At 32.7% G+C, this 18181-nt stretch overlaps 1 protein-coding gene across 8 annotated transcripts in view; it reads left to right on the top strand.

The window, feature by feature from the left end:
• The window catches only part of LOC117118503 (WASH complex subunit 2-like), a 45474-nt gene that overhangs the window by 13847 nt on the left and 13446 nt on the right, over positions 1–18181 (top strand). For 4 of the 8 annotated variants that reach the window (XM_033263104.1, XM_033263107.1, XM_033263102.1 and 1 more), the window contains exons 6-23: positions 364–457; positions 1535–1605; positions 1754–1798; positions 2087–2164; positions 2397–2451; positions 2844–2972; positions 4093–4293; positions 5070–5221; positions 5718–5777; positions 8107–8221; positions 8474–8583; positions 9327–9535; positions 10227–10317; positions 11090–11190; positions 11518–11635; positions 11988–12152; positions 12903–13034; positions 17271–17714. In XM_033263104.1, the coding sequence (XP_033118995.1) occupies positions 364–457; positions 1535–1605; positions 1754–1798; positions 2087–2164; positions 2397–2451; positions 2844–2972; positions 4093–4293; positions 5070–5221; positions 5718–5777; positions 8107–8221; positions 8474–8583; positions 9327–9535; positions 10227–10317; positions 11090–11190; positions 11518–11635; positions 11988–12152; positions 12903–13034; positions 17271–17714 (2370 nt within the window). The remainder of the gene's footprint in view (positions 1–363; positions 458–1534; positions 1606–1753; positions 1799–2086; positions 2165–2396; positions 2452–2843; positions 2973–4092; positions 4294–5069; positions 5222–5717; positions 5778–8106; positions 8222–8473; positions 8584–9326; positions 9536–10226; positions 10318–11089; positions 11191–11517; positions 11636–11987; positions 12153–12902; positions 13035–17270; positions 17715–18181) is intronic. The other 4 variants (XM_033263109.1, XM_033263108.1, XM_033263103.1 and 1 more) reach the window with 3 other exon arrangements.

Here is an 18181-nt window from a genome sequence, read left to right as displayed (position 1 = left end):
TTTTTAACTCATGAAGCACATTTTTTATTTAAATATTCATCTCCATCTTTGATTTAATAAAGTGAAATGAAACTATGTATTTTCAATATTGCTCACATATTTTACCTAGGCATATTTTTTTCCAATGATTTTTTTTAAACTCATGAAGCACATTTTTTATTTAGATATTCATCTCCATCTTTGATTTAATAAAGCGAAATGAAACTATGTATTTTCAATATTGCTCACATATTTTACCTAAGGCATATTTATACCTAATAATTGATAATAACCAAAACAGAAATTGTGAAACTCTTTATTATCAATTTTTAATTTACAAATTATTAATAAAGTACATGATAATAGTAACATATATTTTTCCAGGACCCATATAGTCACCGTCCCCTGCCTCATATCATTGGGTCAAGACTGTTTATGGAAGAAGATGATGTTGGTCTCGTTGACTATATAAGTGAAGGTATTTTACAAACAAAATGTCGAACTACATAAGAACGTGACCTGGAATTTTTTTGTACATTTTTTATATGAATAAAGAATGATTTAATAATAAATATAATTGATGTATGCTGCTTAACATCTTAATTTTAAATATATATAATATATTAATATATCAATCAATTAAATTATTTTTAAAACAAAATTTATTGACAAAAAAGAAGATCGACATTTAGAGTCCATCAGGGACACATTCTCCAGATCAAGTGAACAACAATAGACAAAAATAGACAAACCTAGAAGGCAACATGGATTAAAAAGTCAGAAGATTAACACCTACTGTGTTAATTGTTCCTAGATACAGTAGTAATATATCAATCAATTAAATTATTGTGCTACTTAATAAGTTGACAAATTTTCGTAATCATATTTCAAACATTTTTGTGCAATGATTTATATTTTTGTCATATTTTTATATATTTATCTTCATCCCGTAATCGGTGTATACACTGTTGTATTTTTGAATTAAATACAAAAATACAAGAATACATGAATGAGCAATTGGATGAGTGAATGAATGAATGAAAAAATTAAATATATATAATATATTAATATATCAATCAATTAAATTATTGTGCTACTTAATAATTTAAAAAAATTTTGTAATCATATTTCAAACATATTTTTGTACAATGATTTATTTATTTTTTTTAGTAATTGGATGAGTGAATGAATGAATGAAAAAATTAAATCATTAATAAAATAATGAATTAATTGTACAAGTGAATGAATTAATTGATAAGTGAATGAATGAATAAATGATAAATTATAATCTCACTTTTACCATCCCTTGACAGCTAGCTTTTTGTAGTTCTATCAAGATATGAGGCGCCTGAGTCCTGGGTTGGCCGAGACCCAACTGGTGCTTGACAGATCCCTGCTCAGCGACGAATGCATATCCCCATACTGCGGTTTAGGTGCTGGCTTGGATTTTCTTTTTTTTATTTTCCAGTTACATCTGCTCACTTGTTCTGCGCATAGAGACTCTCATATTTTGCGCAATATAAATGAATAACCTTTAACCTTTAACTCATTAAAGCTGATGACCTAAGCGGTACAGCAAGTTCAGTGTCTGAGAGTGAAGAAGAGTCAGACTTATCCGAGTCTGAGGTAAGTACTTATATTTTTACCCTTTATTAGAAAGAGTGCTATAGAAATGCTATACAAATAATAATTATCACCATTGGTTGGACAAAATTGCATTTTGCACTTTATAGTAGCTACATATAATGATGTTATATTTATTTTTATTGTATAGTATTCAGAATCAGAGAGTGAATCAGATTTAGAAGAAGGGGACATTGTAAGTATGATTATTATTATAATTATTATTTTATTTATTATTATATATATTTTATTATTATTATTATTATAATTAGTTTTATAGTTTAATTAGTACTATCATTCAATCATTTAAATTTGTTATGCGAGTTTAAATTTTTTCACTATGCCTCACTTGAAAGTTTCCTTGTCTGTTTTGAGCAGCGATGTTTGCTGTGGATTTCAGTTTATATTCAAAGAAAAGTAAATAAATGAATAAAAACAGAAGAATAGAATGAAAAATCATTTTCCTTAATTGGTTTTATTCCAGGTTGACTCTCCAGTCTCGGATGCTGATGAAGATGATCTGTTTGGAGGAGATTCAGATGAATTTGAGAATGGACCACAGGTAAGATAATTGGCAACATTCTTAGCATCTTCCATTGCATTCATTTCTGCTACATAAGTTTTTGCAAGTCTAATTGTATTGTAAACATATTCATATTTTTTTGTAGTTTAAAAGGGATAGGGGTGAGGTGCCAAACTTGATTAGCTCTAGCTATACCGTGGTTACATTTTGTATTCATATGTTTGATACAATAAAGAAGAATGTATGTATTTTCTATTACTATAATTTTCAGAAGCCTGATTTTACCTCAGAATTGGCAGCGAAGATTGCAGTAGGCGATCAAAAAGGTAAAAAAATGTTGAGTGCAAAACAATTTTTTTTTTACTCTAATATCCAAATTGTCTACATATCCAGTAGCAACATATAACTTTTATCTGATTTTTTTTTTTTTTTTACTTTAGTATTTTTTAGTCTTTTTTATTAATTTTGCATTTTTATATAAAGTGTAATTACTGGACAGTTCTTGATGTTTACTGTATTTTGTAACCAGATCTTTAAATATGATTAATTAATAGAACTCTACAAAATGAAAATAATATTCTATATGTTTTTATTTTTTTCTTTTTGTTTTTATGTTTTATATTTTTATGTTTTTTTTGTTTTTTATGTTTTTTTAGTTTTATTTTCTATTGTGTCAGACAAGTATGACTCGTCTATTTTTATTCTCTATGTGTTGCAGATCAACGAAGGGATCGATCATCTAGTAAATTATCTACAACATCAGGGAAAGACAAGAAGAAAAAGGAATCTGAAAAGAAGGAAAAAAGAAGGAGGAGAACCTCTACAAAATCATCCTCGAAAATGGAAGGTAAAAATGTTCAAGTTAAAGTATTACTTTGTTCATTATTAAGTTATTCAACTTAAACAATATCTAATAATTTTCATTGTCAGTCATCTTTTATTGCTGCCAAATTTATTTTTTGTGTACCATAGTTCCCCGGGTATAATGCCACCCCCCCATAAATGCAAAATTGGTCCAATTTTGTAGGGGGGGGGGGTTGGGATTATACCTGGTGGTTTCCTGTGTTCATGAACAAAACGAAAACTACGACCGTTTTGCGAAGTGGCCGATGCATTGAACAATTGCTCTACAATTCAATGGTCTATCTAAAACAATATTCCGGTGAAGGAATCATGCTTTACTCGAGCATCAAAGGGAAGGGAACACCCTAAATGTAGTTAGCAGCTTGGTGTTACCTCGTGCTAGGCCAGCCTTTGCCTAAACTTGCTTTCGTGATGTCATAGGTTAAGACTGCCGACTTGTAATGCATGATGTAACAAGTTATTCTTAGTAGCAAATCTCTGTGGAAACTATGAATTAACGATCTGATCACCCCACTGGGCAGGCCTCTTTAGCGATGCGCTGCAGTATTGTCTATTTTTAGGCGCGGCTGTGGAGCATGTGATTCTTCACGCTGTGAATTAACATTCCAATCAGTCCACTGGATGGTGTTGTCTATTTTTAGCTGCAGTTCGTGAGCTGTTTATTTCTAGCGACATTAAACAAAAATTTACAAGGATGGGCTTTGTATTCAACTTTACCACAATCAATGTCTGGTCTAATCAATTGGAAGAGTTTCAAGGCCTACTCCACCAAATTATACCCTGGGACTTTGCCTTGGGAAATTCTTGTACGCAAATTTGGGCATTAAGTGGGTGGGGGTGGGACTATACCCAGGGAACTACGGTAATTAGAATTTTGGAAACTCACATTCACAATTGTCATTCTCAGAGAAATTTATACTATGTCTTAACTTCTGTCCAGATTATCAAAGTTTGACAAAAACATTTTTTTATGCCCATATATAGAGGTGATGTCCCTATATATGGTCATGATGTGATGTCTTCATGACCATATTTAGGCTTAATTTATCAAATAAAATGTGATAATCTGACAGAGCTTTAAATGTCTCTAACTTGTTTGACAGATGACGATCCATTTGGTGTGCAGCATCCCCCTGATGATATTGATGATATGGGTGCATTTAGTGGGAAAGGGTTGTTTTCTGGTGGTAAAGGATTGTTTGATGATGAGGATGTTGTTGCTGATGATGAAGATGGTCTGTTTGATGACAAGCCAAGTAAACTTCAGGATGCACCACCTGAGGAGGAAGAGACAAAACCAAAAGGTAATACTGGCTATGTTCTCACACGGCAGGTAACAGTTAGCAGGATCCGGATCCTGCTAACCATTAGCTGCCATGCGTTCATACTAGAAAATTCCCGAACCGGATAGCAAGAATATGATGAACAAATCACTGGCCAATAAGAAACTGGAAATTGTAAACGTGTACGTGTGATTGGTTGATGATAGAAACGCGCTCAACTTGCTAACCGATAGTGCTTGCGGTATCCGGATACCACTAACGGTTAGCGCTAACCAATCGGGCGTTATCACACAGGTGGTAACGGTTAGCGCTAACGGTTAGCTCCCGATCCGGATACTTGGTCTCTAGTGAACCAGGCTTGTACCTTCTAAATTTTTTTAAAGAAATTATAAATTGCTTATAAATGAGTCTTTCATGATTACTTACCTGAATGAGCTGATATATGCCAATTTCCTTTTAGAAACTTACCTCGAAAATAATGGAATTGTCTAAACCAGGCATATCTAATGCATCTATGATATGTTACAGGCCTCAATTTTAATTTCACTTCTAATTAGTGTGGGTGAATGCATTTATATAGCCCTAAGTATTAGGATATCCCACTTTTTCTGTAAAAAAATCATTGCTGAAATTAATTGCAAGATAATTAATTTTATATAAAGAACTGCTCAGATAATATTCTCCCTTGGTGCATTCATAAATTACCACAACTGTTTCTCTCTTTCTTACATGATTTTTTTTTATATCTTACTAGTATTTCTTTTTCCAGTAACAAAATATTTTTCATACATTTTTAGAAACCAAGCCAAGGGCTAGAACAAGAAGTGGTCGCAAGGTGCCGGCAGGCGGTGTCTCAATGTTTGGAGCAGCCACCGATGAGCTGTTTGGATCACCAGCAAATGATGCAGTGGAAGAAGACGAGGTAGAAGCAGATGAGGAAGAATCAAATGTATGTCTGTCAGATTATTTTGTTGGAACTAAGTCCAAAGTCAGCATTTCAGTTATGGTGCCTTCAATAGATAAAGTAACAAAATAACATTCATTGGCAATCACAAACTAATGCTCTGTCAACACAAAGTGTTGTATGCCCATATATAGTCATGATGTGCCTATATATGGTCCATGAAGACATCATGACCATATTTAGGCTTGTCATATGTTTTGTCAAATACAGTTTGATAGTTTGGACAGCGCATTATGTGTGCATTTGCTGAATGTTAGGTTAGCCCAAGAATATGAGCTTGTGAGGTCATCATGTGTATTCCGTGGATGCTGTTATTGTTTACCTGAAATTATTGTGTGAAAGGCAAGGCTTAAGAAAATTTTACAAACATTAAAGAGATAATATAGATTTAATATATTATACGATATCTTCTCACCCAAATAAATGCAATTTGGAAAATTTCAGTACAATAGCTTTTTTTTTACATACATTGTTCATACAGTCAAACAGTACTATCTTAAGGGCGCATTTTGCAGCCGTGTCAAAGCGCCCTCTATTCCCGGTAAGTCATGAGATGCAAAAAATACCCCCCAAAGGGTTAAGCACGGCACGAAACTACTAACCAGTCTGAACGAAGAAAAATGGACAGATATTCAAACATTTGATATAATATAATTTTTATTCTCTTGATTTTTAATGTTATGTTATTGTTAATTTGAATTTATTTATCTATTTCCACTCTGTATGTCCTCTTTATATGTCCTATCCATATGTCGTGGGAGCAGTTGACGCTGTGGTTACAACTTGATTTCTTACCATCAAGGCCAGGGTTCAATTCCCACTCTAGTCAGTTACAGATCTTTTTTTCTTGGGCCACGTACTCCAACCACATTCTTCCTACCTGCCAGACTGTATCCTCCGCGCTAACATTTGGCCTAGAAATCCAATTTTTCTAAAAATTAGGCTTTGGCCAAGCTAATGCCATTATGCAGCAATTACGATTCCACGCACCTATTTTTCTAGTGATTTTCCACGAAAATTTGAGCCAATTTTTTAGGTATCCTCGGTGCAATTAAAAAAATTTACAGTATGACCTATCTGGGTTATAATTGGGGACTTACAGGTTTGAATGCTAATTTGCTGCATCATCACTGCATAGATGAAACACTACTCCAGGAAGCCGTGGTTTCCTAAAGGATTTTTTTTTCCAGTGTCTGGGAATATTCCTTCGGGAAGTTGGGTATGTGTTATATAAGGTGCTCGTTCCAATGAATGGGATAATTATATTAAGTGCCTAGACCAGCATATTGATTATTTACCTCCAAACATTAATGTTATTAAAATTTTTCAACCTTCTATTTTTATTTTGCTTCCTTTTATTGTACCTGTTTCTTACATTTATTTGAATTGCATTTTAGTCTGTAAAATACCAGAGTCCTAACAACACAGTAATTCCAAAGTGATTTCCAAGCTACAGAATGCTCAATTAAGAGGGAAATCAGAATGAGATTTTGAGAGAATTTATCGTTTGCTTAAATACTGTTGATTGCATTTTAATAACACTCCTCACCCACAGTTGATTTCAAAAGTGATTAGCTAGCTGCAATAGCCAATCAGAATGCTTGTTTTAATTTTATAAACAATCATGAGATTACCTGGCCTGTTATAGTTTGCATTGTAGTTCTTTACTCAGATTGTTCGCATGAAAAAAAATTTCTCATACTAAACAATAATATGATTTATTAATATTGAAAAAGTAAATAAGTGAATTAATTGGATATTTCAGAAAATAGGATTATGTATTATTTTGGTTTTTGTGTATAGTGTAGAATATATGATTAACATTTCATTTATTTGGATCACAAATGGCAGTAAATTAACGCTGAATTGCATGTGGTTTACAATATACATTAAAATTCTATCAAAAAATTAAAATTTTAAAGAGTTGACAATAATTACAAATACAAATATAAAAATAATAACAGAAATACAGAAAATTTACATTAAGAGACATCGACACTGATATAAAAATATTTAAAGACAATAAAAAAAACCAAAAAAACAATAAAAAGAGCATTGAAATAACAGTAAAATTACACCACAGAAAATTTTTTAATTAATATGCAATTTTTTTTAAACAATTTTCAAAGCCCTATTTATATATTTCTGTATATTTATTGTTGTTTATTTTCATATCATTAATAATTCTCATAAAGTAGTTGTAATTTCTATTTATACCATTGCCTTTTTTTTAGTTATTACTTTTAATATTTAGTTGGCAACAGCATTAATTTTATTGACCTTTATATATCGACAGTAGCCCTAAAAGCAGTGCTGACTTAGTATTACATGTATAGGGGTCCTCCATAATGTAAAAAACATACAATCATTGTGCATTAAATTTTTATGTTGATTTGCTTGTTGATAATGTTGTATTTTTTTTTTTAATTGTTTTTAAAGTTAATAACACTGTTATTGATGTTTTTTTTTATGATTGTTTTTCATGATGATATAGTTGTTGATGTTATTCTTATTGATGGCATAGTTACCAACCTGAGAGATTTGAAATGTGTGACTATACACCAGTTGGCTGGGAGGGGGGGAGTCTCCATGGTCCTGGGGGTCCAGGGGCAGAGTCCTGCTGGGAATCCTGGTTTCAGTCACATAATCAACAGTTAGTTGTGACAATGAACGTACAAGACCGCACGCACAACCTCAATTCTACTAAGTGCATGGTTGGCTGGGTTGTTTTGGTAGGGAAAAAGAAATTTTCTCGGTGAATTGATTTTCGAACGAGATAACGAAAGCCTTCTTTTCATCAATATTAGCAACTTTATAAGAATATGTTCATACCACAGTACTTTAGTTACATGTTTTGATTTCGATTTCAGAGTCGGAATAAACATTCACAAAAATCAGTAGATAGCAAGGGAGCTGGAGGGCTATTTGATGATAATGAAGATAATGATGAAGATGATCTCTTTGCTGATGCACCTGTTAAAAAGGGTAAGAACAGTGCTCTTGGAATCTATGACTTAAGCACCTAATAAGTCAGTGCTAATACATTATTACTTCATGTCAAAAACCTGTTCATTAGCTAACATCTCTTTTATTACACTGTCCAGTCTATGAGTCTTCAGGAATTAGAATTTTTTTATTTGTGAGCAGAAAATCTTTGTATATTAGTAGGAATTAAGTTATTTTCACAATACAGAATAGACAAATTTTAAATGTTCCTTGCAACACATTCTTGTTTAGAGCCATTGAAGGCTTCAACATCATCAGGACTATTTGAGGGAGATGAAGAAGATGAATTGTTTGGTGAAAGTAGTGAACCCAAACCAGCGCCAGCAGCTCAGAAAAAGAAGGTAATGGTTTTCAGGATTACTTATCAAAGGTCTGATACAAAAGAAATATCACATACAGATTAACAATGTTCAAAGTTCAAACATAAGATTGAATTAAAAATAATATTGAATTGCTTATCTAAGATCAAATAATTTATAAATTGTAAATGAAACAGTTTTTTTGTTTAATGTTTTTTTTTTGGTTGAAATATATAATTTTTGATATAGAGATTATTAAAATTACCAGCAATTTAAGGGTCTAATTTGAATTGAAGTCCACCATGTACTTAATTTTACTACACAGTTAGTATATATTTAACAGATCTGAATTAAATGTACAACAAATCTGCAACACTAGAGTAGTTCACTCCATAAAGTGCATACCTCTGCCCTGTGTCTGAATACCGAACAATACCTGGCCATGTATTAGCGATTCCATTATTTACTTGTATGCACGAGTGTAAAAAAAATTCAAATTGGCATTACATTGACTTTTGACATTTCTTCCCAAAATGTAGCTATCTCTCAGTTTATTATAAATTTTACTAAATTTTCTGATGATCCATTGAATGGTTTTAGAGTAATTTTGCTACAGACAGACAGATAGAAGCAGTGAATACATGACTTCCTTGGCAGAGGTAATAAAGAATATGGAATGAGAGAAGTAGTATAAGGACAGTCTTAAGAAGGTGCCTTCTAAATGATTTACTTAAATGCTGCTAAAATGTCTCATTGATTACATCTTACTTGGTTTTATTGAATAGTTACCAGCTGGAGCAGTTTCCATGTTTGGTAGCATTGATCCTCTTGCTGGGATGAAAAAGCACATGTCAGACACTGAAGAACACCCAGAACCAGAGAAACCTGTTGAACCAGTCAAGAAACCAGTGGCCAAACCACAGAAGTCTTCCAGTCTTTTTGATGATGAAGATGATTTATTTGGTATTCCATCAGTGTCAAGTAAAAAAGAAAGGTAAAAACTGATTAACATAATATTGATTGTTATTATTATTTTTATTATTATTATTATTATTAGTATGTTACTAAAACCTACCTTAGACAATGACAACTTGAAAATGACAATGACAATGATAACTTAGACAATGGAGAATTTAGAGGACAATTTAAAAAAAAACGATGTTGAGGGGAAAATAACATGATGTTGAAGAGAAAATAACACAAAAGATATTCTCCTTAAGTCCGAGTTAGCGCTATTATTATTATTATTATTATTGTATGAAATAAAAACACTGCACTTTATTGATTAACTTTCAATTATTTATTATGCAATCTCTTGAAAGTATATTATTATTTAATTATAAACAACACACTGCTGTTAATATATTTTCCTCTAAGATAAACACTCTATTATAAAAAATAATTTCCTGTGAATGCCCACTTGAATAAACACACGTTTGCATTAATTTTTTCCTCAAATAATTATTTATGACAAAATATTTAGTATTTATTTAGTTTTGTCCTATATTTCATACCTGGGAACAGTACTGAATTAATTTTGTCTGTTTAACTAAAACACCCCTAACAAATAATAGAACCATCTATTTCCAGGATGCCTTGTTTGCTACTAAGTGTTCATCCTCATTCTCTTATTATGTTAATTATTGTTGTTATTGTATCATTTTGATTGGTTGGTTTTATATTAGTCCGCAATTGAGCAGAAACAGCTCCAAGTTATTTGACGATGATGATGATGGTTTGTTCACTGTACCAAAGGAAGAACCAGCTAAACCACAGGTATGTTAACACCTATTCTGATTCTTCCTTGGTTGTTCAGTAGAAACTGGTTAATATGTATTCTGAATTAAAGCTGTTAAGACACACTCCAAAAGTATGCCCTGGATTAGGAAAAGATAAACCTTATCACCATGCCTTTGAGTTGATGGATTTGATTTCATTAATCAGATAAGCAAATAATTCATTGGTTAATAAATATTTGTATTGATCAATTAAATAAATGATTGATTGATTTATTAGTATATGAAGCTTGCTATTCCAAACCAGCATACTTTCGCTAAATGTAAACTAAGTAATTAGCACTTGAATATGGCAGTATGTATTCTTTAATACAGAAAAGCCGTAATACTTTTACTCATAACTTTCGCAATAATAAGTCGATTCCTGTGAATAAACTATCATTTTTAAAGCTTATAATGTAGAGAATATGAATATAATAAAAACTGAATAACGAATTGATCAATCCATCACTTGCTTGATTATTTCTTTGATTCATTCATTAAATCATTAATTGATTGATTGAATAACTTATTAATTAATTCTTCCAAAGAATAATTAATTCTTTTATCGACTCTAAATTGGACCACTTTTATTATTGGACAACCTTCCTTCCGTAAAGGACCACAATTTTCACAATCTATCCTTTATCATTGTGTCCAAACTTAGGAACCGATCAATTAGGGACTTTGTTTTTGTCTGCCACAAGGACAGTCTCTTAACAGAGTATTTAATTGAATGATTGGTTAACTGGTTCTTATTGTTTATTTTTCAGTCTGCGGCTTCTAAGAAGCAAGCTGCCAGCATGTTCGATGATGAGGCTGATGAAGATGCTGGTGATGATTTGTTTGCAGCTGCAGCTAAACCCAAGGAGACGTAAGTCTATTAACTTCTCTCTGTTTAACCTGCATGAATGGTCGATTTTTTGAAGGCTTTTCTTTATCCTTTTGTTTCTGAATACAACCCATATTAAGGGGACATCTTTGGGTCTGAAAAAAGTGTCTCCTTGATATAGAGGTAAAGGGTAAATGTAGGAAATATTGATAAGTGTATTAGTAGTGTTGTGCAGCACTGTTTGTTTTTATGATAATGAGTTAGGCAGCAACTGCTATAGATCCACAAGAGCCCATCTCAAATGTTCTATTTACTTAACTAGGACCAGTGAGTTACGTTACCATATTTTTTTTTATTAATGATTTCTAGTGGAAAGAAAAAGAAGCCTGTTGGAGGTGTTGCAATATTTGGTGGCGAAGATCTCTTCGCGCAAATAACACAGAAAGAGGAAGAGAAAACGAAAGAAACAGAAGAAGGGTCACCAGAGGTAAAAAAAATTTTTTTAATAATAAGCATATTGTAAGTTGGAGTGAAGTTTAATTGTTTATAATTAGACTACTTGGCCTTTCCATTGCAAAACAACGTAACTTGAAATTTTCACTTTTCAAGAAAAATATAGTTACAATTTATTTGCAACTTGGCAATAAGTTGTCGTACCCATTTGTCTTATTATTATTTAATAAATTTCCTATAGTATATTTTTTTTCACAGACTTAATTTTAAAATTTTGTTAGAAGTTTTTTTTAAAATACTACTACTACTACTAACTGTACTGCATATTTCATTGAATTTAAATATAATTTTCAAAGTCTTTATATAAAAACATTTAAAATTTTTAGAAACATGAACCAGTATCAATAAGAGAACAGCCACCAACACCTCGTAAAAACACATTCAGCCTCTTCTATGATGAAGATGAGAAAGATGAGGATGAATTGTTTCCATCATCTTCGTCATCAGCAGCATCATCTGGAGCACCGACGATGAGGGAAGACACAGACCAGGCAAGTTGCAGTTATTTTAATCCTTTTTTTTTTTACCAAATATAACAGTGATATATATCCACTTACAAGATATAATTCAGAGTGTAGATGGAGTTTTTTGGTTAAGGTGCTTGCCTTCCAATCTCAGGGTCCTGGGTTCAAATCCTGTGATGGCACAGATTTTTTTTTTTCTGACAATTAAAAACCATCTTCACTTCCTAAGCCTTGTAATAATGAGAATTCTTGATAAAGAATCACATTATTTCATTTAAGAGGGCCCCTGAATATCAGCCAACCTTTTAGGATATGCTGGAAGGGCAACCCTCTATATGTGTGGTTTACCCTCTATAAATGTACGGGTAAGAACACAAGGAGGGACAAGTTCCTATGCATAGTTCAAAGTAATTTTATTGTCAATAGTACAACAGGTAAAATTGAAATTTGATTTCCTCGGATACACAAAAAAGACAAAACACACAATCAAGAAAGACATCAAAAAAAGACATACAAAGATGTCAAAAATCAGATAAGAAAAACCAATTACAAGAGCAAAAACCCAAAGGTTTTGTCCGCCCAGACATAAGCAACTCTAGAAATAACTCTTTAAAATGTTAATTCATATGGTGGTTCTCAACTTATTGAATAAATGCTCTTAACTGTGAAGTCAGAGTATTTTATATATGGATATTTCAAAATGCATCTTAATTTTGGAAAATTACATTTAATCATATAATTTTTGTCAATATTTACACTATATTTCCTTTTTAACAGACCAAGGCACAAAGAAGACGTGCTAAAAGTAAAAGCGTATTTGATGATGAAGACGTACTCTTCGGCTCACGGCAAGAAGAAGCACCCCAAGTGGATCTGTTTAGTGGAACCAGTTCATCGTCACCCCCGAAGGTAACACGCCGCGCTTTATTTAATCACATTCTCACGCAAACATAGCACGCTTCCACCTATCTAGCACTCTAGATCTCATGCAATTAGAATGTTAATCACATATATATGGGAATTCATTGAAAATTAACTTTAAGCTGGGTACTCACTGCTAACGGCTGTCAGCCGACATCATTCTATGGAAAATCTGACTCCATGACGCGTGCGCAATGAACCGTTTTTAATGACGATCTATTCAGACTGCCACCTACAATCAGCAGACAGTGTCGCGTCGTCTAACGCTCTTGGGGAGACTGAGTTGGATTTGTTGGCTGACGGTCGTACGTAGTGAGTCCGTGGCTTTAAATGTGCGTCTAACATTGCTCTATATGTCTTCATCATCATTTATCAAAAGGTTTTAACTAAACTCACAGTTAATCAAAAGGTAATATTACTGGTTGAATATTAATTAATATATAAGATTTTAAAAATAGACAGAAAATAATGAAAATTAATGTTTTTATTTTTTTTAAAGTGCAATTAAGATGTATTATTTTTGTAATAAAATAAAGTCCTGAAAATATTGTCATTGGTTTTAAGCAGTTTTTCAGATTTAAAAATTGAAATTTGATCTAAATTTTTTGTCGCACTTTAAAAGTTGTTTATTTCTACCTGCTTATTTTTTGATTGGTTCATATATAACCAATTAATCCTTCCATGCCTGTTTGAGATGTGGTCAACATCCTTAACTAATATTATGAAATATTAGAATGTACATAAGACTGTTATATAAATATATCCAATATTTGTTTTTGACTATTTTATGCAGAACTAAAAATCTTTATAGTGGACAAATTTTCTTCAAAATTTATGAATTTATATTTTTTACACAAGAAAGTTGCTATGTGAATATTATATATATATATATATATATATATGAATTGTATTTGTATATTTAAATGTGTGTATTAGGGGTGTTTTGATGGGTTGGAAGAGGGGTTCGAGATATGCGAAAATAATTTGTATAGATTGATTTAATCATTTTTTTAATGACCATAGTTTTAAATATATAGATTCTTTATGATCCGTTTTCAGTTTGTTTACGTAATCTAATACTGTAAAGCCCATTATTTTTGCTTCCCTATATTTTCGAGATTTTACTATTTGAAATATTTCGCTGCCTTTTATTTTCACGATTTTACAAGTTCCAGTTGTTTTTTTTAACATGATGCAGAAACCTACAATTATGTTTTTGAGTCTATATTTTAGCTAGAGCTCCTGATTTTGGCAAGTTTCTCACAATTTTTCAAGCAATTTCCTACCCTCCAGATTTGTTTAGGAGCCACTGTGCCATAGATGGCCTAGGCCTACTTCAGCTACTCTAGGGCAGGCTTGAACAAGGTTTTTTTTTCAATTGAAATGTTAAAAATCTTGCAGCATATGTAGGCCTAACAAAGTTGACTAGAGTGTTTAGGCCTACCATGAGTTGAAAAGTTAAATAATACGGAAATATCCGTATTATAGAAGAAATACAATGCTGTGATTTTTATTCCATTGAAGGTAACCCTAGGCCAGCTTTTAGCTAGCACCACCACTCGAGGCCTATTAGGACTAGCACTCTCTGTCTGGCTGAGTGAAGTAAAGTGTGATGTAATGGCCTAGCTAGCCAAGATAGCTATGGTTATATATCTTTGCTTTTGAAGACAAAACTGTCATTCAGAATTTTGCGATGTTATCTCCCCCTTCATTTTTGCAATCATCGTGTTATCGCGAAATTAAGGGCGCACAAAAATATAGGCCTTTACAGTATTTATATGTAATAATGCTATGTGTTAGAGTAGAAAGCACTTTATGTAATAATACACACAATCAAATATTTTGTGATAAATGTTTGTGATTTGTCCACATATGGGCAGGATGATATGCCACATGATGATATCATTTCTTACCCATATATGGGCATGGTGATGTCATTTCTTACCCATATATGGGCATGATGATGATGTCATTTCTTACCCATATATGGGCATGATGATGTCACTTCTTACCCATATATGGGCATGAAGATATCATTTCTTATTCATATATGGGCATGATGATGTCATTTTTACCCTTATATGGGCATGATGTCATTTCTTACCCATATATGGGCCTGATGATGTCATTTCTTACCCATATATGGGCATGATGATGTCATATCACATACATACTGTATGTGGGCATGATTAATTCATATCATACACATGTGGCATGGTGATGTCATATCACACTCATGCAGACATATCACAGGTATTTTCCACATAAAATTTGATTTGAGTGTCCGGACATTTAGAAATGTGCATGTACAGTCGTTCTAGCTAATATCAAATAAAAGCCGTATGTACATTGTTTATAAATTCCTCCATCCTTAACCTGTTTGAAAACTCTCCCTAATAAGCTGAATTTCACTTATAGTATTTCTATAAAGTTTGTTGTGTTCTATGCTTCTCTATCAGTAGTCTGTTTAGAATTGCACGTAGAAGTTTGCAAGTAAATGATGCATACAAAAATCAAGTAGAACAAAAATACCTTTAAAACAATATCACACAAAACATATAAGTAATGTTAATGCTTAGAAGTTAGAACTTGCACATAATAATATGTAGCAAATTATGTTGTTGTATGAAGCACGAAGCTGTGTAGGTATAGTATTCTGTCAGAATATAGCGTGTAGCATGTTATGTTCAAAGTGCAGCACTCAAAAAACAATAGTACGCACAAAGCAAAGCATTTATGTAGCAACATATTTTATTTTATTTCACAACTCGCTCAACAGCGGGAAGCCGTCACTTATTTATGGTAGCACTCACAAATCTTAACATGTAGCAAAGTTAATTTGTTAGCATTCACAAGTTGTAGCGGGTTATGTTAATGTGTGTTTGCATTTATTGCGCATGGATTATTAATTTGGGATTTTTTTTGGAATTTCACTTTTATGTATGTGTGCTCATGTTTTATATGTTGATGTGTTGAATTTTGCGTCAAATCCCACCATTCATTAATTTTTTAAAATTTTTTTTTTCAAAATTTACGTAGGCCTATTTACAATTGCGCAAAACGTCAAACTCCGCAAATATTTGGAAAATATATTCAATTTTCAAGAATTTAATTTCAATTTTTTTGTATATTAGATGGGGTTTGACGCAATTGGAAACACATGCTTTTTATGCATGATGTAATCAATTTTAAAATTTATATAAATATAGTCTATATATAGTTGTACACAAATATTATATAAAAAATATATATTTTTCCAAAATAAAAATAATCAGATGAGGAAAAGCTTTGGTATTTTAATTTTCTTTGGTTCACTTAACAATTCTATATATTTTAATGTTTCTACAAGCATAAACCCATCTATATATGCAAATAATCAAGAAAAAATTACTGAATATGGGATAGACACAAAATTTAACACCGTAAAAACTTTGTTCATCTACTTGGTGAATATTTATTTTATACTTCTGTATTATTATTAGATTGCACTCTTCCTTCTCTCCCCTACCCCCCTTTTCTTAATTTGATCATAATCATTTTGTGTTGGCAGTGTATGCAGTGGAATATTTATGAATATTGACATGGGGTATGGGGACTTAAGTTTAATTTTTTCCTCAGCCTTTTAAGGATACAACCTTTTATTTGGAACGGCATGCCACCCCACGCCCCTCCATGGAAACAACACTGAATATATGTTAGTAAAAGACATGCCCCATAATGTACCGTACTGTATACTAATCCAGCACTGTAAAATTATAATGTGTCAGCACTATTCTATGTTTTACAAACAACTATTGACAAACATTCCATAAAAAGTGCAATATTTAAAATAATAATTGCGCTCATTTGCATACAATTTCAAACTTTTAGGGTTTAAGTATCGGGGGCGGATTTAGAAGGGGCCCCCTTTTTGGAAAGTAAAAGAAAAAAAAAAGAACAAAAAATAAAAAATAATCGCACAAAACGCCTCAGAGGTTATTTTTGGACGAATATGAAACAAAAATTTTGTGGTGGCATGCCCATGGACCTAGGGTAGTGTTTGCCTGATCTGCCATACTTTCAGCCATCTCCCCCTTTTGGACATTTCTAGATTCGCCCCTGATTGTCAATTGAGTATTACATTTTATTGATTATTAACTTGACTGGTAATTGTCATTAGACCGTAAGTTCATCTCATTCACAATATTATAATCAATCCAATATATCATTCCAAAACTCTAATAGCAGGACTCAAAAAAAGCGAAAACCGGAGATATATTTGATGATGATGATGATGACTACGATGATTTATTTGCTGAAAAAAAGCTCCCGACCGAACTGCCTAATAAAGTCACTTCTAGCAAACCGACCCCAGGTTCATCACCAGGTCGGCCAAAGAACTTGTTTGTGGATGATGAGGATGACGACTTATTTGGCCCAGAAAAGCCTGTGAAACCACATGTGAAACCACAAGTAAGAACTAAGCCTCCAATAACAAAGCCACGAAACCAGCGGTTAAAGGAGCCGACTCGGCCACCTCCCCTTCCCATCAGATCAAACTACGTTGGGAGTGCGTCGCCCCCTGTAGTTAAAATGAGACCAAAGAAAAATGAGAGCAAAGGAAGTTCTGATATATTGGCTGACAAAAATGATGATGATTTATTTGGTAGCAAAGAGAAAATTCCACCGGTAAGTTTCGTCTCATTTTTGTGATTGTTTGAAAAAGATCCTTTAATGATAATGCAACAGACCTTCTCTGGGGAAGAGTAGAGGATATGGGTAATTGACTTTACCACTAAGGACCACACCCTCTCCCTTCTTGGATTTTACCTGGCATCCTACATTCTCTGCATGCGTAGATTTGGCCAAATTGCGTTCCATAATCTGCTCGACCAGGTGACTTTAACGTTCTCGCATACGCAGATGACTTCTAGTGACATCATTACGTTCTACGTCCTACCGTCGTCGTGCAATCGATCGCTCCCTATTGTTGATTAGGTCCCACAAAACGACGTAAAAACATAGGCAAACACATGCAATTGTAGGACAAAGTGGGTGCCTGTAAGACATGCGCTAATTCCTGGTCATATTCTTACATGTCAGTTGTAAAGTTGGATTAACATTTCGGAAAATGTCAATTGTGTGAGTGGGAGGAG

This window comes from Anneissia japonica, unplaced genomic scaffold, assembly GCF_011630105.1.
Source record: "Anneissia japonica isolate Jap-2015-1 unplaced genomic scaffold, ASM1163010v1 scaffold287869_len1821871_cov162, whole genome shotgun sequence".
Lineage (NCBI taxonomy): Eukaryota > Metazoa > Echinodermata > Crinoidea > Comatulida > Comatulidae > Anneissia > Anneissia japonica.
This window is presented reverse-complemented; position numbering and strand designations above follow the sequence as displayed.